Source organism: Coffea arabica, chromosome 7e (genome assembly GCF_036785885.1).
Source record: "Coffea arabica cultivar ET-39 chromosome 7e, Coffea Arabica ET-39 HiFi, whole genome shotgun sequence".
Lineage (NCBI taxonomy): Eukaryota > Viridiplantae > Streptophyta > Magnoliopsida > Gentianales > Rubiaceae > Coffea > Coffea arabica.
The window spans coordinates 3,953,313-3,975,623 of NC_092323.1; the positions used below are offsets into that span (position 1 = coordinate 3,953,313).

The window sequence follows — 22,311 nt, forward strand, 5'->3', positions numbered from 1 at the left end:
AATAGTTTAGCGATTGAATTGAAGCAAAGGACGCCTGTCCTTCAAGCATTTTTACCCTCTTCGTAACAACGCAAGTTACTTGGGAGGAAAAACAGACAAGACTAAAGGAGCTTATATATGTATATATATGGATCATTTTTGCAAGAGTCCGGGGAGGCAAATTCGTCTTTTGAAATTGGAAGGATAAAGGATTTCCCTTTCCTGTTAAGTAATATTCCTTTTGTCCCATTAAAAATATCATACTTTCTATTTTGTAATATTCCAAAATATTTGTCATGTTAGAAAAGTCAAAACACATTTTAGTTTATCTTTCTAACATAATCCTTCATTCTAATCATATGTATGTTACTATTCAAATTTAAATTTTGAATTTATGAAGCAAAATTAAAAAGAAAAGTATAAACATCATCACAATCAAATCATATTTTTTTTTTTAAAGTTGAATTCTCGAAACATGACTAGGGAAAGTAGGCAAAATCATTCATTTCAAACTAAAAACACCCGAAGTCTAGATTTCAAAACCAAGATATTTTACTTTCCCAGCAGCATTATCGCCCACAAAATAACACCATCCTTTTCTTTTGGTTCTTTCTTAATAATAATAGGCTCCCGTGATTCTGTCAAGGACATCGAGATCGAGTGGCCTCGACCATCATGAGTCATGTGTACATGGCCACAAAAGAAATGGGTCAGAATTAGGCAACTTGATCCATGACTTCACGTGGTCCATAGAGGACAAATACCTGGTGATTCATGTGGTTCCCTTCCTCCGCCATCTTGTACTGTTTTTCTCTTTAGATTTGCAAAAATGCTTTCGACGTAGAAAGATCCTGAAGAACGTCCAAACTCGGGACGCTCCACGTTGTCTTCCACGGTGAGAAATGTCGTTGATTCTTGAGGTTGAGTTCGCATCTATGTAGAAATTCATGCCAAGATTCAAAAATGAGTTGTAGTCTTCGAACTCAAAATTATAATCAAAGCTTCGTTTATACTACTGCTAGCAAATTTCTACTAACGCCAAAATCATGAAATGATTTCAAAACTGTATTTTCAGTCCTTCATCATAAAAAAAAAAAATGTATTTTAAGAAGAAAAAATAATTCCAGAACCCGAGGTTTGGAGTTGTAGTACATGTACATCAATTGCTTGGTGGCCACCACAAAATCATTTAAGACTTTATAGGGTGGAAGTAGGGCTGCAAACAAGCTCGAGTCGAAATCTAGCTCGAACTCAAGCTCAAAATATTAAGCTCGTTAGCTCGCGAGCCGGAGCTCGAGTATATATATATAATATTTTTATTTTTTTATTTTAAGTATATATATATATATTTTTTATTTTAAGTATATATATATATTTTATTTTTTTATTTTAATAATAAAATTACATATATATCCTTAATATTTTTATTATTTTATTTAAAAAATATTTATTTTATTTATTTTTTAAAAAATAAAATAATTATTTTTTTTTATTTTTTTCGAGCTCGAAATTGCCGGCTCGTCAAGCTCGAGCTCAAGTTTGAGCTTGGTAAAATTTAGTCGAAACTCGGCTTGATTAGCCCAAAACTCGATTCGACTCGACTCGTTTGCAGCCCTGAGTGGAAGGCAAAGGTTCACATTAAGTGACTTCTTAAAAACTTGCCTTCCACCAATTATTACATTAAATGACTTTTTAAAAAATTCAGACAAATTTGATGATTCGATGGAGATTCAGCTCCCACCGATCTCATAAATTTAATTGGATATTCTCCTTATATTAGAATGATATACGTTACTATAGATGAAAGTGACGATGAGGATTGACCAAAAAAAAATTGCTTGGCTATGAGCTGATGAATACCTACCTGTACTTGTAAGTGCAACGCATAACGTAAATGGGCATCAAATCGAACTTGGATCATCTCACGTCTTGGACGTATGCATTGCAGCAGCAATCAAATACCGGTGCAATTCTTATCCTCCCACGCTGTGGAGTGTGGACCCTGGCCGATCGCAATTTGAAGACAAACACACCAAACGCAGACGACGTGGAAGGTGGGAACGAATCGAAGAATTCTGAGGTAGAGGAAGCCAAATTCCTCAGAATTATTGAGAAAGGGGACGAAGATTTTCATGTGGTGGGTGGGGTCTTCAATCTTCATGAGACAGCGAGCCAAGGTCATTTTCATCCTCCGTACGCCCTCATGCCCAATGGTACGCTTCCATCAATTTGCAAGTTACGTTTTGCAGTTGGCAGATCAGCAGCTAATCGTTGAAAGCACTTCGAAGGCGTTGCTTCGTAGTTTGGAATTGGACGTAAAACCTCCTTAATTTAATCATCAATCATCATTAACTTTTGATGCTTATTCCTGATTCTCGGGTACCCGTCCCGTCCATCGACGATCGCCTAAATTTGTCGCCTGCAATGTATTCTCCTGACTGGACTCTCTTCTTCATGCTCGGGGTGGACTCCAATGTTTGTGATCGGCCCACTTCTATTCTATGACGAGTTACGCCTATCGTCTATGGGCTCTGCTGATCAAAGAAGAAAAATGCTCAATGTTTACATCCTAGCGCAACAAAATTCCTCCCCATTCTTTGACTTTGGACGGTCAGGAAGGCAGAATATAAAGCTTACTTGGATTGAAATATAATATCTAATCCCTTTGCACATTTATGAATCACACATTCTAAAAGCTTGCGATCCAAACGATGCATGAGAGGATTTGTAAAATCACACATTCGCTTAGGTGTAGTTTGTGAAAATTCTTGCTAAAAAAAACGATGCATGAGAGGATTTGTAAAATAAAAAAGGTGATTGTATTTGTTGGGAGAAACTAGACTAATTAGGGTGAAGCAGAACTTGCAAACAGACCTTAGAGTTTGTTTCGATTGCATTTTTTGAGGATTTTTTTATACTTACCAGTATAGTACTTAAAAAGTACTATAGGAAAAAAAAAAAAAGGGTACTATAGAACTCCCCAGTTTGATAAATGCATTTGTAAAATAAATGATTGAAAAGCTTATTTGAAGTTTTTGACAAATAGATTCAGGCCTTGATTGGGGTTGCGACGCTTTTGTTAAAAATAAAATAAAAAATAAAAAATTTTATAATTTGTTTGGTAAGTATCATTCATTAAATTTAGAAGTAAAGTTTTTCACCAATAAAATACGTTGACATAAGTTAAAAACAGTGCTTTTAAAGCAATTTTTGTATTGTAAAAAAATAACTTTAATAATTTTATTATAAAATGTTGAACTAATTAAAGAGATAAATATGTTTTAGAAATTTAAAATTACGCATTATCAAATAGAAAAATACTTATACAAGTATACATCCAAATAATTTACATGATTAACCACTTAATAAATACTCCGATAAAAAAACTCACTTTATTACTAATTATGGCTTTATTTAGATTATATTTTTTGTAAATTTTTTTTTAAGTTTTTCATAAACACAATTTTCAATTAAGTTTTTATCTTGTACACATTAAATTACTATAGTATTTTTTTTCGACAATAATCCCTAAAAATAGCCATTCAAGCAGACTCTAAATGCTTTTTCACGACTCTAACTGCAATCCTAAACTGACACTAATTGTGCCAAGTTATCATTTCACCGAAAGGGCAAAAATGAAAGTCAGCTGACCGAAAAAGACAGATCACGTACAAATATTCCGTGGCGGATAGGAGGGACACGAGCATAGCTCGCTCAATCTCAACTCAGTACCCAATTGTTCTCTGCTTCTTTTCCTCTTGGAGAATTTCCCCAGAGAGAGAGTGTGTCAAGGTCTGAACCGTCTTTTCGCAAGTTTTCTCCTCACCGGCTACTCCACCGTCTCGGAACGCATGATTGATCGGTAAATTTATCGCTTCGAACGTTTCTTTAGATCACTTGATTCGTCCCAACTTCTTGTTGATTGGTTGTTATTTGTCTCATTGACTCGATTCATCGTGTCTCTGATAGTTTTTTGCGTTGGAGGGTTTACTAGTTTATTTAGGTATTACTTAGAATTTGGCAGATTAATTAGTTTGATGTGGTACATCACTCCGATTTAGCTTTGAAGTTATGGCTTCGGGAAATTAGTTTTTAGCTGTTGTTTTACCTTATTCTCAAAACGGCAGCAGAAACTTGTGGCCAAGTGAATGGCCAATCTGCTGTCCGAACTTTGAGCGATTATTTTGGGGGATTTATGGGAGAAGCTGACGACTGCTTGTGCTTTGATGTTTATATGTCAGCTTTGGGCAATTTGCTTGTGATGTTTTCACTGTTTGCTTAGGTTGCAGTAAAAACAATAAGAATACAGTTATTGAATGATTGTAGGCTGCATTTTTCATTTTTGCCCTTTAATTGGTTTTGATGATTATTTTAGTTGGTATTAATCCATGATAAGTTTTGATTGCTCTAAAATTATTTATCAATTGAGTGTGTCATATTTTCTTGCTGTTCGCAAGATTTCTCAAAGTTGGTTATGTGGGCCGAAAAATGCAACCTTTTGCAAATCCCATTTATTACATTTGTCTTGTAGTTTGATATTCTACACTGGATGCACATCAACTTTCTCTCAGGTTTGACCTCATCGAATGACTGAGAAGGGTATATCAGCTTAAAATGGTCATCTTTTAGTCATTTCAAAGGCGGAGTATGTGGAACTTTGCATCCAATTGTCTAGCTGGTAGGACTAAGAAAGATATCCTGAGGCCAGCTCAGGATGTAATGGATTCCTCAGATGATGACGCTTCTTCCATTACCAGCGGAGAGGAGGGATTGGAGTGCCCTATATGCTGGGAATCCTTCAATATAGTGGAAAATGTACCTTATGTCCTGTGGTGTGGCCATACACTTTGTAAAAACTGCATCCTAGGTCTACAATGGGCTGTTGTGAAATTCCCCCCTTTACCGATCCAGCTTCCTCTTTTTATATCATGCCCCTGGTGCAATCTCTTATCGCTTCGACTAGTTTACAAGGGAAACCTTAGGTTTCCTCGGAAAAACTTCTTTCTTCTCTGGATGCTTGAGAGTATGAATGGTGACCGAGTAAAGTCACGTTCTGCCTTTTGTGGGGATCAGCAGCAGGCATGGTCATCCGGTGGGAAAGCAACGGGAAACTCTAGCATCCGGAGGGCACATTACATGCATAACTCGGAGTCGTCAGGAACAAATCATAGTAATACTCGCACTAACAGTTATATTGCTGCAGAGAGATTGTGTGCTTCATTGAAGAAGTCCTTGGTCTTCTTTGTTCATTTGACAGCCAAGTTTCCGCTGGTGGTCATCTTTCTTCTTATAACGTTATATGCAATACCTGCCAGTGCTGCCATCTTGGCCTTGTACGTACTCATTACTGTTCTGTTCGCTCTTCCATCCTTTCTGATCCTGTACTTTGCGTACCCAAGTTTGGATTGGCTGGTTCGGGAAATTATCACTTGACTTCGTGTGATATAAGCATTGAACCTTTTTGCTTCACAGGGTGGAAATTCTGTTAGTTTGACCCGTGTTCAATGTGTTAGTTTGGATTACTGTTAGTTATTGTGGTCCATGCCTAGCCTGTTGGCTTGGCAGTTCTGGTGTGGCAAGTGTTGTTCAATAGGCAGATTGGATCATGTTTTATTTTTCCAGTGGTCTGCTCTCTGGTAAGAATGTTTAAGAAAAAATTGTTGTATTACCTTTTTTTCTCGAATGGAAAGACTATTATAAATCTCATCCAAGACCAAGAGTAGTAGCAGCTCTCCCATTACCTTTCCCGTCGTCCCACATCGCTTCTAAGGTCTTCTAGGGTCGGGTAGTTAAGTCCCCAGGTTTGCCTCAAGAGTTGCCGGCTTTTGGGGTTAAATCTGGGATTAGGTTTAATTATCAGTTCTGAAAAAGTCTGACAAAAAAAAAAAAAAAAGGACCAAGAGTAGTAATTTCAAGAGTTGGGCAACTGCCCTCGGATCAGGAAAATCTCCTTCACGCCCAGTTTCATTACAGAGTTTGGTGGCAATTTTTGCCGAAAGGCAGCTAACATTATTGCTGTTTCCAGTTGTTTTGATGTGGAATTAAGAAATTTTCTGGAGCCACTGCTTTAATTTGTGGATTTCTCTAATTCTATGCTAAACATCTTGTGGAGCCTCACTATTAATCCCTGTCTACCACCACTTGAATTTGGACCTTTTGTCCACCCTTCTTCCTTGGCCTCGTTCACTGTTTAAAGATTATCAGTGTTGGGACATTGGAGATGCAAGCCTTCCTAAGGCGACAATATGAAACGCGAATTCGAAAATCATAAATTCGTCATCTTTGATGCCTCAGGGCCGAGAATGGGCAAACCCGGGAAGCTATTCCGGGAAGTTCTTTTTAATTCGAGGCAGCTCTTATCGGCATTTTTTTTAAAAAAAGATTTCATCCACGAAAATCCTAAGGAATCCAATTGTATACTCTCAGCTTTGGATCGTCCACGTGTCACGAAATTAACCCAAGGCTTGTCCTGATTCAATTGCCCTCTGGCTGATACATAATCCTGAAACTATGCGCTCTCGGCCACAATTTAGATTTGCAACTCCCTCACCTGAGCTGACGCCAATTTGGCACTAATTTGGGGAGTGGGAACCTGGGAGGAAATTTTATTTGAAAATGGTGGCAGGCATCAATTTGACCTCGCCGAAGTCCACTTTATTGCCAAATCATTCGTCTTTAGGAGAATCAAACGCTACTACTGCTTTCCTTGGTGGGTCACCTTTAAATGGTTTATCTTTTCAATTAAAACCCAAAGTAATCAAGAATGTCAATTTGATAGTTGCTTCCGGAAAAGCCATCGGCAGCAGCAGCAGCACGAGTGGTAGCAGTGGCGGAAGGTTCTACTTCAATATCACTGGGTTTCCTTTCCCTCTTGGTCCTTTCCTGAACAGGCGGACAATCAGAACTGAGGTTAGTAATTTGCGCCCTCGTTTTTTCAGTCCTGGCTCTTGACCTTTCTGCATCAGAGCAATAATCCTGTCTAGTTGAATTTCTGCTTTGCTGCCGTTTTTCTTGTGGGTTAGTTTCGTGAGTCCTGTGCATATACTGTCCATCGATCATCCAATGAAAGGTTTTGATTCAAGAATCAAGTGAGGCAGTTAGTTTTTTTTAAAAAAAAAAAATTTCTACTTTAAGACGAGTATTGCCTCAAAAACTAAATATTATTACTACCACTGGACTCAAAAATCTAGTTTGTACAACGTGAATGCCCAAATTAGGAAACTTCTGTAGCTCAGCTGTTTCCACTTACTTGAAAAAAGTTTGATCCACATCTACCTTTTGTCCTTGCCTCCTTGGGGGATAAATATATTGGTCATGAATCACGTATTATTTTCATCTCTAGCATTGTGTGAATTGCACTTTTACGAAGAATGGTGGAATGGGCGAGATTCTGAATTCTAACTGTTGTTATCAGTAAATTCACAGGCCGTAAAAGACTCCATATGGCTATTCGAACAAGAGCAAGCACTGGGTTTCAGCAGCGTCTCGACAAACATCAGGATGACTGTGATCAAACTTAAGTCTGGCGGGTTGTGGGTTCATGCACCAATTGCTCCAACCAAGGAATGCATCGAGGTATTTAATGTACCAATTTAACTTGTTTAATATATATTTTGGAGAAATTACCTTCGCTTTTCATATCTGAATATCTTATAGGACTCCTTCCAATATTGGGTTCAACATGGAAGGTTCTCTATTTTACTCTCATATTCATTCTAGTGCTTAGGGTTGCAAGCGAGTTCAGTTTCATGAGGTTATGGCGCGCTTTGACAAACTGCAATTTTTGTGAACTTCTTGTGTAGAAATTTATGTCAAATAAACCAATTAGGTTGTGATACTACTATTGTACTGGAATTTTGAATTTGTAGGTCATTGTGGCTTCTCAACCTGCACACATTGTTTTTTTTTTTTTGCAAACATTTGCATCTCTTATCGATATGTGTCATTTAATTGTTATCCATTCATGCTATTGCTTTTTCCAGCTTGTGAAAGAGTTAGGAGCTCCAGTGGAATATATTGTTCTGCCTACATTTGCATACGAGCATAAAATATTTGTCGGTCCATTTTCCAGAAAATTCCCTCGGGCTCAGGTTTGGGTGGCACCAAGGCAGTGGAGTTGGCCTTTGAACTTGCCACTTGAATTCTTCGGAATTTTTCGAGCCAAAACATTGAAAGATGACGACACATCAACACCATGGGCTGATGAAATTGAACAGAAAGTTCTCAGCTGTCCTGAAGTTGGTATTATAATGTTCCCTGCATTGAGCTTTACTGTTATATCACCACTCATTGTCTCAGATGCGTTCTTGTCAATCTTTCCAGGAATTGGACCATACGTGGAGGTGGCATTCTATCACAAACGTTCAAGGACACTACTAGTAACAGATGCTGTAATATTTGTCCCCAGGCAACCTCCAGAGTGTATTAGCAAAGAGTCCTTGTTAGCGTCTGCGAAAAATGGTCTGGCTGTTAAAGTCCTTAGCAAGGGAAAGGAAGTACCTAATGAACCAGTAGTTGATGACAACAAGAACCGACAAAAAGGTTAGTTCTCTATATCACTTCAAGCGGCACTTACTGCTTCTGAAATCAAATGCAGTAACATCCAGAAAGTTAGATGTAAATATTTCCTCTTTCGGAAGATTGAATTCGATCATTCTTTTGATACAGGATGGGAAAGAATGGTTCTCCAAATTTTGTTTCTTGGTCCTTCTAACCTTTTGGAGCCCAATGCTAGCTTTGCACAAATGTCACAAAAGTTGATTGTTTCGCCCATTGTGAAGACATTAGTCTTCAGTAAGGTTCCTGAAAAGGCAAGTAGCAAATTCAGTGCAGAGTTGCATTAATAGTATTTGGTATATTTAGAGCTACGTCATTATATCTTGGGTTACAACCTCTTGCCTGCTATATTTGGTACATCTACCTCTGGCTTTGCTGTAGATGTAGCTCATGATACACTGCGAGTCGGTTACTTGATTTAAGGTACCGGGCTCTTTGCGCTAGAGTTTATTGCCACTATAGCAATGCCTTTAGTTTTTTTTTTTTTTTTTGACGCTACGAGTTTTGGCCACGAATGGAAACTACCCAGACAGAGTTTAACCTTTTCATATATGGATTTGAAAAGTATTTTTGCTTAACCTGCAGGATCACGGCATATCATGTAGTTCAAAATGTTATGGCTTAACATTGCATGTTTCTTGTAAATAGGTCAGAGATTGGATTGATAGCATAGTCCGTGATTGGAGGTTCAAGAGAATAATCCCTGCTCACTTCGCTGCTCCAATAAATGCAAGCAGGTCAGATTTCTTGGCGGCATTTGCGTTTTTGGATGACCTATTGGGCGAGCAGTATGTTACTCGACCTTCTCTCTCCCTTCTATTCACATCACTCCTGGGAAAGGCTGCAAGTTACTTTCCTCCTGATGACATGAGGACTCTGTCTTCCCTGGATGAGTTCCTAGTCTCAGTGGGAGTGGTGAAGAAGACAGTCTCTGGTCGGAAAAGAAGATGAAAGCATGAAGCCCAAGGTTTCTGGTAAATTTTATAGGTTATGTACTTCTAGGCGGGATTAAAGCGCCCATCTACAGGATAAATGCTTTAGTACTCTTTCTTTTAACTTTACGAAAAGCAAGTCAAATATATAGCGGATTTTGAGTGCAAGTACTGGATATTGGGAGTATACGTGAATAAATTTATCAAGAAAGTTGATTGTTCTGCTAACTGAAAATAATAAATTGTCCAAAGCGGCCGTCTCTGGAAATCGATTTGGCTTCTCTATCACCGGACTATTTACTCTTTAGTGTTTGGTTGGAGCAAGGTCGCTATCCCGGACCTGCTAATCTCTCCCACCTAAAACATATATAGACTCATGATGTTATTGTGGCCCGGCAGCAGCCCCATTATGTTATGTTTTTATGACCGTTTTTCCTGATGTTAATTTGACATGCCAAAGAGATGATCAGCTGGGTCTAAGTATGGTGGAGAATGTGCGTTTGGTGTGGGGCGTAAAGAGCTGGTAGAACAAGAGAATCCGAGGTTTCTTACTGGCAGTGGTAGACTCCTGCATTATTAATTCACAAAGAGAGATGGATTATGTTTGCTCCCATTTTGGATTTTTTTTTTCTTGAAATTTTTGTAGAAAAAGTGTATTATAATGATTTGATATATGTAAAATAGAAAAAATAATTAAAAAGTATATTCACGAAACACGTAGAAATTTTCCCTTGAAAAATTGCCTGTCTTAAAGCGGAATAAAAGCGTCGGCAACCTTCATGTCTTGCCTGCTTAATTGCCTGTCTTGTGTCTTTTTCTTTTCTTTATGACAGACATCTGTGGGATCAACTTATTTTCTACTACTTGCCTCTTCTTGATGATTGCACCCTGCCTTGTGTCAGGGAAAGACCCTTAAATGTCTACTAGTTAAGCAATCTCACAGAAAAGAAAAATTGTGATGATGCCTTCTATTCTTCTGCTACTAATTAAGCAATTTAACAAAAGTGAGGAACGTTAGAATGGTGGGAGCACAGGGGCTCCCTCGATGTCTTAGTAAAATAATATTAATATTGTGGTCATTTTCTCGTTTCTTGCTTTCTTTTCACTCAACTTTTCTCCGTGCATGTGGAAGGTAAGAAAGCAAGTCGGCAAAGGTTGTGGGGCTGCTCCTTTTTCTTTTAGAGGTTCGGAAATTTGGGAGGTGGGAATTGCACCATCAAGCATGTTAAAAGTGAGCCCCATCGGGCCTTTGGCCTGGTGGTCACCGCACAAGACTTAAGTCTCGGTGATATGGGAGATCAAGGGTTGAACTCTTGGCTTTCATCAATTTATCATTATATATGGCGGTCTTAATTGGCCATCTTAGATGGAATCTCTATTCACATCGAGTCATTCTTCTCTCTTCCTCTAGATTAGGCTAGATTAGGTTATACGAATTCTATTGTTGCGACAAAAAAAAAATATATATTAAAAGTAAGCAGAGGAGGAAGAATGGTTAGAAAAGGAACTTCTTAATCATCATTTTCATCTTCGTGCTGAAATGTGTCATAAGATTAATTTTGTCTAGTTCTGTGGTGCAGGACAGGAGTGCTACGTAAAAATTTTGCGTAAATTTATATACACTGTCAATGTATATATCATCATGATTGGATGGATGACATGTGAACAAAATTTTAATTTCAAATTCAAATTTTATACATGTGTTATATATCTAACGGTGACAATGTATACACTGTCAGTGTATACAAGATTAATCCAAAATCTTATGATGCATTAAATTCATTTTTGATTGTCTTAAATTTTCTACCATGTTTGAGTCTTAGGGACAACATATACTGATAATAGAGCTATTTAACCTAAAAATGAACAAGATGTATCGAGATATTCATTCGCCTACATAATTAATGTGATGGTCAACTTCTCTAAAGGGAGTTGGTTTTGAGCACTGGTTCAAACGTTATTTTTCCAGCCAGTGTCCATGTACATACTAATCTACCAATCCAACGTGCGTCCATATGCATACTTGAGTATTGGATTAAGCGGTGTTTTCCTAACTTGTGTCCTATCTAAATTTTAGCTAATCTGGTGTATATATACTTATATATATAATTGTTTGCCTTCCAAACTATTTTCATCTAAAATATTTTTATATTTTCAGTAAACACATTTTAAATCACTTTTTTAACTTACGCGTGTCAAATCACTAAAAAAAAAACTCTAGGACCTTATTTTCCAAAATAAATTCTCTATTTCCCATCTGCTATTACATTCTATAACCCTTTTAATAAAATATCCATTGTTTTTTACGTTTCTTTATTCTATATCGCTTTTAATAAATAATCTATTAAGGAAAGGTAAGACAGATTTTGCCGTCATTATCAAGTGTCAGCTTGCGCAATATGTCCTCATCCTGTCCTTTCCATCACACACAAACACACACACTCTCACTCTCTCTCTCTCTCTCTCTCTAAGATGCGGTAACAAACGCGCAAATTCACGCACGCCAAAAGCCCAACAGCCAAAAACCCAGAAGAAGAAAACATAAAAAATGAAGAATCAGTAAATACGGAAAAAAGTGGTTGCTTGCACGACCCTTGAAGCTAAAAGCCTACAAAAGGAGGTGGGCTTTTTCTTCTTCTCCTCCCTCTCGTATTCCTTTTCTGGTTGAATTTTTTTACTTTGGCTTCGTTGTTAAGCAGAATACGAAAACAGAAGAATAAGAAAAAAGCACAGAGGTACGCGTATCTTATGGTTTTGATCATCCTTTGTTAACTGTACCATTGAAGGAGCTGTTTGCTCTCGTGAATTTCCATATGCGTTGCGTTTTTTCCTGCTTCCGAGTTTTGGGAAACGGGTTGGTGAAAAAAATCGAATGCCCTTGTGATCTTTGATGATTGATAGACGGCCCTGTTTGAGATTGTTCTGCGGATTTTGTGCTTCGTTTTCCTTGATTCGTGTGTTTAGCTGTTGATGTTTTGCTTGTGTTTATTTGCATTTGGGCTCCTGTTAGAACCTTGCTTCGAATTCAATTCATCCATAATCAGGGGAGTATAACTGGTATGGGGGGTTTTTGTAATTCTTATTCCTCTTTTTTTTTTCCCCTTTTGAATTGGATTTGTGATTGGTTTGTAATTTGTGATGATTAATAGTGGCAGAAAAGATAAAGGGAAAAGTATGATACGATCATGGGGCGCACGGACAATAATCGATGTTTGTTTTGTTCAAAGCGAGCTGCTTATTTTGTATGGTCTTGTATTGAAATCTTTGATTATACGTTGCTTATGAAGTTTTGCTTGATCTGGTTGTCAGTTTTCAAGAATTTTTTATACAAAAATGAAATCTTCTCCGTTGTTTAGCTAGTGCTATTTTCCTTAAAAGGGAAAAAATGTTGTGACAGGTACTCGTCATCTAAACTCACCTACTTTGAGACTTGAGAGTTGATAATAATAGTTGACCTTGTAGATAAAGATTGTTGAACGGCATTAAATTTATTCTGGAATTGCGTTGTTTGCTTGCGAAGGTAGAAGTTCTGTTTCCTTCTCTCACTCTTTTCTAAACTTTGCTTCTGTCATAGAGAGAAGAATATTTGCGTGACAATAATGGGGAAGGTAAGAATATATAATTGCTTGTTTCGCAATTAGATGTGTTACTAGGCTTCTGATCTATGTGATCGTTTTAGCAGCAAAAGCATCATTTTCAAATTTGCATTTTGTTTGTCTGACCCACTATATTGCGGGGATTCTAATTTCTCAGTTTTCTACGTTCCCTACTTATAAGATTCTAAAAATTTGAAGTATTTTAAAGCCTTTGGCTGAGGATTGGGATAATAATAGTAATTACGTTTGCTTCCAGTTGATCCTCGTGGAAATCGTACGATGCTTCAAACTATTTTTAATTCGGTAGATTTTTAACATTTTGTATGATATTCACATATGTTTTCTTCTATTTGAAGGGTTGCCAGTTTTCAGAACTTTGGTTGTTTGATGGCTGAGGAGATTGTCAATTCACTGGTTGCCTCTGAAATAAGTGAATCAGATGACATTAGTTCACACAAAAGCTCCATAAGTAAACCAAGTTCACCAGATAATGCAGGCAGCATTCTTCCCAGCATTAACAGAACATCTCCTGATTCATGCCCTGATTTCAATGATTCAAGAAGAAATTCTACTGGAAAACGAAGCAATACAAAAGTTGTTCCACATTATCTCAGAGCTTCAACAGGTTCTTGTCATGATTTCTGTAAATATGGCCACAAACATGCTTTTGAAGAGAAGGAAATGCATCCTTTTCGGAAAGGAATTATAAGAACTCCAATTGAAAAGCAGAATTCTGCACTTACTGCATCTTTGGTGGAGAGAAAGAAGGTGACTGTAATGAGGAGAATGGTTTCCCCTGGCATGAAATTCCATTCTTCAAGACACGGATCTTCACCTGGTCCAATCAACTTGGCAGATCGTCCTACAATGATCAAGCAGCTACCGGCTAAGAAAGTTGAAGTGTCTCCAAAATGTGACCCATTACCTCAACACAAGGAGTCAAAATCTGAGAAGAGGATGAACAATTTTTCCAGCAAGCATCCTCCTTTGCAGCCTCCCCCAACTAAACAATTCTCTTCTTTTCGGACACTAAAATCTGCTAAACAGGTGGTAAAAGATGAAAAGCCTATGAGTAACTTTTCACTGCAGTCATCTCCTTCTGTGGGGCCACGGCCATCTGCTAAGAATGCAGAAAAAGCTGAAAAGTTGAGGAATAATTTGTCAGAGAAATCTTCACCTTCTGTAGGGGAACAGCAACCAGTATCAAAATCATCTTCATGTTTTCACCCTCCAGCGAGTGTCAAAGGGAGAGACAAAAGAAAAGATGATATGAAGGCAAGCAGAAACCTGGTGGTAACAAAAGTATCTGCAAAGAAAGTATTTGAAGCCCCCACTGCTTTGTTATCTCCTAAGCCTTCCATGAATATAGATGTAGCCATGAAAGCAAAGAAAAATAGAACTTTAAAAGTAGTCTGTCCTCTGAAGGATCAAAACAGGGTACAGGGGGAGGAGATGGAAAAGAACAATGATGAGATTGTCTCTGAGAAGACTTTGCATGTTATTGTGGAAGAAAAAAAGAATCACATGGCAGAATTCACTGAAAACAGTGATGTAGTACCATCATTTGCACTCCAGTCAGTTCCATCACCCAAGTCTCTGTCTCGATCCCCATCTCCATCTTTGTCATCTCATGAAAGAAGAGGAGGTGTTGATGGTGGTTGTAGTGGCGATGGTGATGGTAATGGTGATAGTGAATCTTTGTCATCTCATGAAAGAAGAGGAGAAAATGATGATGGTGATGGTGATGGTGATAGTGTTGAAGAAGAAGAAGAAGGAGGAGGAGGAGGAGAATTTGGAACTTATGATGATGATGATGATGAAGGGGAGGACGTAGAGGAAGGAAATGGATATGCATGTGAAACAACTGGGAAGTTCTGTAACAAAAATGATATGGCAAAGCATAATGGAGGAGAAGCTGGAGAAGGAAATCTTAGGAAGACTCTGAGGAAAGGTGTTGTGTTTTCAGAATCTAAAGATCCTAGACCAGTGAAACTAAAGTTTAAGAGAGGTAAGGTTGTGGATCTTCAATCTGAAAATAATGGTGGTCCTAGGAGGCTGCGATTTCGCCGGCCGAGAGTAATGGAAGAAAAACATGATCTGAAGGGTGAACTGCGGAGGAGGAATTTCAAGAAGAAAGAACCTGATGGTGATGGAAATGGTAGTAAACCCAGAAATGAAAACGTTGTTTTGAAGCACCAAGATATGCAGGGAAGGAAAGATGCTCAAGGTTTGTTCAATAATGTTATTGAAGAAACAGCTAACAAGCTTGTTGAGAGCAGGAAAAGTAAAGTTAAAGCCTTGGTTGGTGCTTTTGAAACGGTTATCTCTTTGCAAGATACTAAACCTTCCCCGCAAACCGTCAGTTGACAGCCAGTATGAGTTTTTCATTCTTGATGCTTTGGCTTTTGTAAAGAAAGAGTTGGACGTGAAGCATAAGAGCAAATAAAACTTAAAATAAAGTAGTTGGAGTCAATGTCTTTGTTCGAGGTATCTGCTAATAATCCCAATGAGGTCCAATACCCATTTTCTTTTAGGGTATGCGTGGTTTTAACTGCTTTCATGCCATTGTTATTCATTGAAAGCCTGTAGTGGTGAATTAACAACGTAAAGGATAGGTAGGGGTAGGGGCAACCTTTCTTGGATGACTGAGTTGTTTTTGTCTTTCTGGTCTTACAAGGATTGACGGTTTTTTGTACATTGTTGATTGTTGTTTCTTCATCTCCTGGAACCGGAACGTGTTATGTTCTTTTGGTTGGTTCTGTAATTGGGTCACCTTCTTGGATTAAATGCTTGTCCAGGGGGATGGATACTCTTAACTATCAGTTTTTCTGGACTATTTATTATTTGCTAGCTTGTTACTTGATTTACTTCTCTCTTCTTTCGTTTTGATGCGAATTTCCTACCTGAAAATCCTGTCCTATCTTTGGAATTTTTCTTGTTTAGTCTCAAGAACTTCCTGCAGTAAAATGTGCAGATTGTTGTGGTTGTCATGTCATGCATTCGCTAAGGTTGCAGAATATCCTGTGCTTTGACAGGAAAAATGACTTCCGGTGACCATTTTAACAAAATGGGCTCGTCTTTTCTTGGGACTTCACCCATTATACAATAATAATAATCATTAACTTTGACTTTAGGGTATGCGATTAGACAAAGAAGGAAGGAAAAAAAAGGCATATTCATTCATGGGAGACTAAAAATAAAGCACATCTGAAACAACTCAATCCATTTAAAAATGATGCAACACTCATCATCTGGGACGCCAATGTGGAAAAAAGTTACAGCGATTGGCAACAAATCACTACTGTAAACCATTTCACTTTCCTTTAAACCAATGCATATACTCTTTCACCGAGAGGGGGGCAAAATTGCCCGTCTAATCATAAAAAAGTTGATTTCTCAGACACCGTTTGGACTTTGGTCTGAACTCTGAAGGAAAGGAATAAAAATAATTAGATCTTATCCTTGTTCCTTTTACTTCTTATCCGTTCATTTTTCCCTCCTTAAAACATCATCTGTTGAAAACCCGAACCCGAACCCGAACCCGATTCCTGTATTTCCTTTCCTTCCCATTCTCTCAAAACAAACCAAACCGTGCCTTAAACAATAATTTTACAATCTGAAGCAATTAGCTAAGCAGCGTTTACAACCACACGAAAGATGAGCATAATTTTCCCTTTGTAAATGCATTTCCTTTCTTTTCCTTAACCCAAAAGAAAATTAACAAAGAAATTGTAATGCCCAAGCCCCAACTCTCAAGCTCCAAGTGCAAGCAAGACTGAACGGACCAAGCTTTCTTTGACTGGGCCACAATTGATCCAACTTGCTCCGGATAGGGAGCTGGCAAGTGGTAATTGGTTTACTCCAAAATGAAAACCAAAATAACCAAAGTGGTTTTATTCCCTGGCATATTCCTTCTTTCGTTTACAGAGTGAGAGCAGTAAACGTTTAGCAATTCCCACGCTAAAACCCCCCGTTGGAGAGATTAATTACCCACATTTAACTGATTCAATGCACATACCTACCTACCAATTAGCTTAACTTAAAGAGGTGACTACGACATCCGGTGATTGATTAACTGCCACAATCCAATTCATTGATGGTTCAAATTCAATGCACCTACTGCAGATTAGTTCAAATGAATGTTTTAACCGCCCTCTGTTAATTTTTCTGCTATTCTTCTGTTAAAAAAATCAGCCAACCACTGGCTATTATTCTTCCTTCTCTCGAATACGACCTGCGGATTTTTGCGAACTCCAATGGTTAAAGTTTCAACCAACAATTGACAAACTTATACGTAATTTGACCAACTCGGTAGCTGCTTTGCTTGTCCACTTACGTGGTGATACAGTAGTAATTCCTTCCCCCGTTTCGTGACAGACCAACCATCACTTGCCACACCCAATTTCTGGCGGCCCCCACAATTACCACTGGCAACACTTGGATTCGATTTTTCCTACTAAAGGTGAATTATTTTTTAATTTATTAAAATCCAAAACTCATGGACCTATTTATACTTTTGATGACTCGAATTCAACAATTATCAACTTAATCCTTAGCCGCTTTCATTATCAATATACTAGTACCTCGTTTAATATTTGTTAAGCTAAATCATATAAATTTGCCTTGGCTTGATTCAAATAGGTCTGGTAGAATTCTTACCTGTTGAATTCTGAGAAAATAAATACACACTGAATTTGTTAATTGGTTGAGTGATGCATTTGAGGATTAACTTTGCCGTGCATGCCTGAACTTGTCTCATTTTTCACTTTACGCTGCTCTAACTTTTTGAATTTGTCCCATTTAAGACCAATTAATGATTACCACTTTGTTCCAACTACGATCCTTTAGCTTTTTTTTTTTTAAACTAATTTTTACCACATTATCATATATTTATATGGTTTCAATTACTAATATCATTAGCAAAATTAACAAAATTAAAAATTGTGCAGATTAATAATAATGTATTATTTTATTTTTGCTATGACACCATAAAACCTTTTGATTACATTCCCTACATTATCATTTATTTGTTGGATTTTTTATGCCGTTAATTTCGTAAAAGTTATCATTGAATGGACTTAAATAAGATAAACTTAAGAGTTAAGTGTACGGAATGTTTAAAATTGAGAGTTTGGAATGCAAAGTGTTTAAAATGTAAAATAAAAAAAATTACAAGTTTAGAGGTGCAAAAGTGAAGTTTGTCCTGCATTTGATTGTCAGTTTTCTTTACAGGTAACCGGCGTGTGACGTTAACCTACTAACGCGAATAAAATCAGTTTCTTGTTCAAGATATAGAACCGCAAGTCTCTTTCCATCACTACTCCCATTCCTGCAAATCGCTTACACTACAGCACAGACACAGAAATTGGGGAAGTCATAATTTTACTGGACCAAAATAACCCTCTCAATTAGCTAAAATCACAGCCTGCCCGCTGCATCTCTCCAGGTAATTTCCTATATTGATCTGTTGCCCTTACATTTCAGAATATCCATGCAAATAATACCCTCATCTCTGGTCTTCTTCTTCTTCTTCAACATGCAGGTTGGGATTTTTGTTTATTTATTTTTTAATATTTAGCTGGGGTTTGGGGATAAATGATCAAGCTGAGCTCCTTCTAAGCTGAGGTCAGATTATGGGTATTGTGGTTGCAAGTTAATTACGATCTAGTCCGGTTAAGACTTGTCCTGTTGGGAAACCACTTTCCTATTTTATTTTTTGTTTTTTTATTCTCCCATCTGTGTCTTTTAGTGGTTAATCAATCTCACTTTTGTGATTTTTTTTTGGAAGATTGAAATGGTTTATTGCTCAGTTCTTAGTTTCGATTTGCATTCTGTTGGGTGTTTATTTAGCTTAGAATCAATGTGGCTTCTGTTGACTATTGTGCTGAAGCCTTTTGGGGCAAAAAAAAGAATCTATTACTTGAGCTAGATATATTCCACCTTATTTATTCGGTTTTACGAAGTTCAGCTAAATGCTTCTATGATTTTTTTTTTTTTTTTTTTTTTTTGTCCCTGCTTGAGGACATAGCTTATACTGGGAAAAGATTCGGAGTGTTTGTCATTTTATATCGTTGTGCAAATTAACACTGGACTCCTTTGCTTTGAATCCCCCTCCCTCCTTCCCCTTCCTTGAAGTTTATCCTCTTGTGGCCTTAAGCTGTGGTATGACTTGTATTTTGGCGTTGGGCTCCTTGTGCTTTTTTATTTATGTTTTCTTTAAAGGTGGGAGGGGGGGGGGGGGGTGGCTGAGGAGGGGGTTTGCGGGTAGTAGACGAAGTAAAGCACCGTTAGGTAGGGCTGGTAGCACCAAGTCATTTAGATAATTGCATGTGCAAGAAATCTTTTGGTGCATCAGACTCTTGTTCATGGAAATAGCATTAGGGATAACAAAAATAATTCTTAAACCAAGTGTCATGTTAAGTTCAATTTCCTGGAAGATGCATGCCAGGAGCTGGTCAGGAACAGCACCTGAGCTCAAGAGCTGCTTGCTCAAGGTGAAGGAAGTCATAAATGGTACTCATGTGACGTTTATCCCTGTTCTTGTAGAGAAAATTTAACTGTTGTACCACCCATGTTCTAGTTTTTTTTTTTTTTTTTTTTTGACACTTGCTGATCTCAGGTGCTAATCTGAATATGATCCTTCAGAGATATACTAATTTCATCTATTCAAGACAGTTTCATTATAAATCGTGGTCCTATTATTTGAATATCAGACTAACATACAGATGAAGCCTTGAACAAAATGGGTAGGAACAAGAAAGCTAGTGCTTAGATTTCTGCCCCGCTTTTCTTTGTTTTTGGTGTTATATGTTTTGGGGGGTAAGTGGGGTTTCATGTTTGAGATTTATGTCATTGGATACAACCGTAATGCACTGCAGAAATCTGGTTAGTAATTTTTGTCCGAATGAGGGATTTCACGAGTAAACTCTGTATCAATATTTGGTTTGCTCGTAGTTGTCTGTAATTCTCCAACTTAAACAGTATATATCACCTCATGAGTTAGTTCAACTTCTGCTGTTGAGGCTTCATTGAAATCGTCAAAGATGCTTAATTTTTGCAGAGGAGTGGAAACTATTCTCTGGAGCTGCTACTTGGTCAAGAAGATGATTATTACTAAGCAGTACCGCTGCATACACTCGGCAAGTTGTCTGTGCACAAAAGGGCATCTAACTCAGGAAGTGATATTCCTACTTTTCCAGCATCTGAATTGGAATCCAAAACTTATTGCGACTCTTTCTTCTGTTTGTAAATGGTTTGATGACCTAGCCAAAAGAGTTCTTTGGAAGGAGTTTTGCAAAACTAGGGCTCCCAAGATGATGCTTGATTTGGAAACTGGTGGGAGCCATAGTGTTGATGGGAATTGGCGGGCACTTGGCAAGTTGCTTATTTACTGTTCTGGATGTACCAAGGGTGGCTTGTTCAACAGCATTCACATTCCTGGACACTTTGTTTATAGGACGCGTTTTTCCAGGACATCAGGAAAGAGCTTCTTGTTACCACAATGCAGAACAGATGTTCTATATGTATCTGATCCATGTGAACATCTTGACCAGGGAGAAGAGGGGGATGTCGGATTTTTCCGGGGAGTTTTTAAATCTTTTGCGACTTCAAAGGTTCGTAAGTTGCTAATCAAAAGGGAAGCCCCACTGCATCCGACAGAGGTATGCCCTTATTGCAAGGCAAAGTTGTGGAGCATGCTGCAAGCAAGGTTGATACCATCAAGTGCCAGCTGCAGATTGGGCGCTTATGAAGATTGCATTGAGTATTACGTGTGCCTGAATGGTCACGTTCTTGGAATATGCACCCTCTTGCCTTTGTCTGATTCGGAGGAAGCATCTGAGCTGGAGTAAGCGAATGGAATCAAGGTACTTCTTTTTGAAGTCCTTCAAATAGTAAGACGGAATTAGTCTTCCTTATGTTGAGTATTATGCTCTTTTCTGGGCTGGAAGAAGGTGAAAATACTGAGCATTTGGATGTTTTTTATTGCAAATCAAATGATTTTGGACATCACTTTCATTTTTGTAACTGAGAACTGGATGTGGTGTTCTTTTGCTTTTTCATGGCGTCTCTCCTTTTTTTTCTTATGATGTTATTAACTTTTTTCTAGAAGTTACGAGGATCTGAGCAGAGATATTTCTTATGTTTTCCAGGTAAGCAAGCTAAAAAGATCTGGAATGTTTGCTGGGTTGAAGATTGGAATGCTGAAATAGTGGTAGAAAGAGTGAGAGAGGAGAAAGAGGTTTTGGTTAAACTGGCTTTTAGATGGATTTATTTCCTCGAGAAAGTTCAGATCTAGTTGCACAAATTGTGCTGCACTCCTTCTGAGTTCTTCCGATTGGGCAGCTCATGAGAGAGCTACTTTCTAACCATAATCATTCTTAGCCTGCGTGAACTTTGTAACTGTATGTACATTCTAAAACATGTATTTGATCTTGAATGCTATATTGAAATCTGTAACATTACAACATTAAGCTGTCCTGCTATCGATCAACCTGCAAATTCGTATTCTCAAGGGAAATCCTGCCCAGAGCATTCACGATTCGCTCCTGTCCTCAAATTGCCTAATCGGAACCGACCACCTTTTCAGATTGGGTTAGGAAGTGATGGAAATGCTTATAACGTGTAGATTTACCGGGACGAAAAAAACCTTTCTGGTCGCGGCTGAAGCGTGCCCGACGAGCGTGATCTCAAGGGATCCAGTTTAAGAGCTTGGTCCAACAATTCCCTCTAAGCACTTTCTAATAATTTGCTAAAGCATGAAAGTTAAAAAGCTACGATTGGGTGGGTGAGACGAGGGCCAGATCGATGAATTCTTTTTCTTCATCTTTTCTGGAAAAAAGAAGCAGAAGAAAGGAAATTACTTGGGTCATTCTTCTCGAGTTTACAGCGCAACGGTGTAAGCCTGCTCTGTTCTGTTCTTGGGTTTCCAGTTCTAAGTTATTTTACTCCTCAATCATTGATTCGTACGCTGAGGGATAGTGGCATTCCATGAAAGTAAGACGTTGCTGCAGTGAATCTCTGTTCTGTTTTAATTTCAGAATTGTCAGGGAATCTTTGATCTCGCAGTCGTGCCTGATTTGGTTCTTCTCGTATCGTACTTCTCAGCTCTTTTTCTGCCAAGTCTCACTCGAAGAAGCCTAGCTCAATTAAATGGTTATTTAATTGAAATGGTTATTTTGTCCTTTATTTAAAATATAAATTTATATTTCTTAAATCCAGTTAGGCTCAATTAAGCTTAAATTCGAATG

General features: G+C 37.9%; 4 protein-coding genes and 1 long non-coding RNA gene across 17 annotated transcripts; 4 read left to right on the forward strand and 1 right to left on the reverse strand.

The window, feature by feature from the left end:
- Window positions 1-405: 405 nt before the first annotated feature.
- Window positions 406-2,546, reverse strand: LOC140010855 (uncharacterized). Its single transcript, XR_011818002.1, has 2 exons — window positions 1,844-2,546; window positions 406-912 (listed from the first exon to the last, which is right to left on the reverse strand). It is a non-coding gene; the product is annotated as an uncharacterized lncRNA (long non-coding RNA).
- A 1,156-nt stretch (window positions 2,547-3,702) lies between these two features.
- Window positions 3,703-5,685, forward strand: LOC140004209 (uncharacterized). Of its 2 annotated transcripts, none has more exons than XM_072058592.1 (2): window positions 3,703-3,841; window positions 4,511-5,685. In XM_072058592.1, the coding sequence occupies exon 2, from the start codon at window positions 4,627-4,629 to the stop codon at window positions 5,410-5,412; it is 786 nt and encodes a 261-aa protein (XP_071914693.1). In that variant the 5' UTR covers window positions 3,703-3,841; window positions 4,511-4,626; the 3' UTR covers window positions 5,413-5,685. The 2 variants fall into 2 exon arrangements, with proteins under 2 accessions (XP_071914693.1, XP_071914692.1); XM_072058591.1 differs by having other exon boundaries at window positions 4,551-5,685.
- Window positions 5,686-6,473: 788 nt separating this feature from the next.
- On the forward strand, window positions 6,474-9,635 carry LOC113698161 (uncharacterized). Of its 2 annotated transcripts, XM_027217869.2 has the most exons (7): window positions 6,474-6,688; window positions 6,758-6,888; window positions 7,405-7,554; window positions 7,962-8,220; window positions 8,302-8,520; window positions 8,647-8,789; window positions 9,184-9,635. In XM_027217869.2, exons 1-7 carry the CDS (start codon window positions 6,595-6,597, stop codon window positions 9,484-9,486), a joined length of 1,299 nt encoding a protein of 432 aa, XP_027073670.1. In that variant the 5' UTR covers window positions 6,474-6,594; the 3' UTR covers window positions 9,487-9,635. The 2 variants fall into 2 exon arrangements, with proteins under 2 accessions (XP_027073670.1, XP_027073668.1); XM_027217867.2 differs by having other exon boundaries at window positions 6,474-6,888.
- A 2,259-nt stretch (window positions 9,636-11,894) lies between these two features.
- Window positions 11,895-15,930, forward strand: LOC113698424 (uncharacterized). 6 transcript variants are annotated; one of them, XM_072058889.1, is made up of 2 exons: window positions 11,895-12,202; window positions 13,429-15,930. In XM_072058889.1, exon 2 carries the CDS (start codon window positions 13,451-13,453, stop codon window positions 15,428-15,430), a length of 1,980 nt encoding a protein of 659 aa, XP_071914990.1. In that variant the 5' UTR covers window positions 11,895-12,202; window positions 13,429-13,450; the 3' UTR covers window positions 15,431-15,930. The 6 variants fall into 6 exon arrangements, with proteins under 6 accessions (XP_071914990.1, XP_027074048.1, XP_027074046.1 ...); XM_027218247.2 differs by having other exon boundaries at window positions 11,895-12,087; XM_027218245.2 differs by having other exon boundaries at window positions 11,896-12,087; window positions 13,420-15,930.
- A 2,421-nt stretch (window positions 15,931-18,351) lies between these two features.
- Window positions 18,352-21,530, forward strand: LOC113699300 (EID1-like F-box protein 2). 6 transcript variants are annotated; one of them, XM_027219559.2, is made up of 4 exons: window positions 18,355-18,509; window positions 18,606-18,688; window positions 20,124-20,928; window positions 21,214-21,530. In XM_027219559.2, the coding sequence occupies exon 3, from the start codon at window positions 20,167-20,169 to the stop codon at window positions 20,911-20,913; it is 747 nt and encodes a 248-aa protein (XP_027075360.1). In that variant the 5' UTR covers window positions 18,355-18,509; window positions 18,606-18,688; window positions 20,124-20,166; the 3' UTR covers window positions 20,914-20,928; window positions 21,214-21,530. The 6 variants fall into 6 exon arrangements, with proteins under 6 accessions (XP_027075359.1, XP_027075360.1, XP_027075358.1 ...); XM_027219558.2 differs by lacking the exon at window positions 18,606-18,688 and having other exon boundaries at window positions 18,352-18,509; XM_027219557.2 differs by lacking the exon at window positions 18,606-18,688 and having other exon boundaries at window positions 18,357-18,509; window positions 20,107-20,928.
- Window positions 21,531-22,311: the final 781 nt, after the last annotated feature.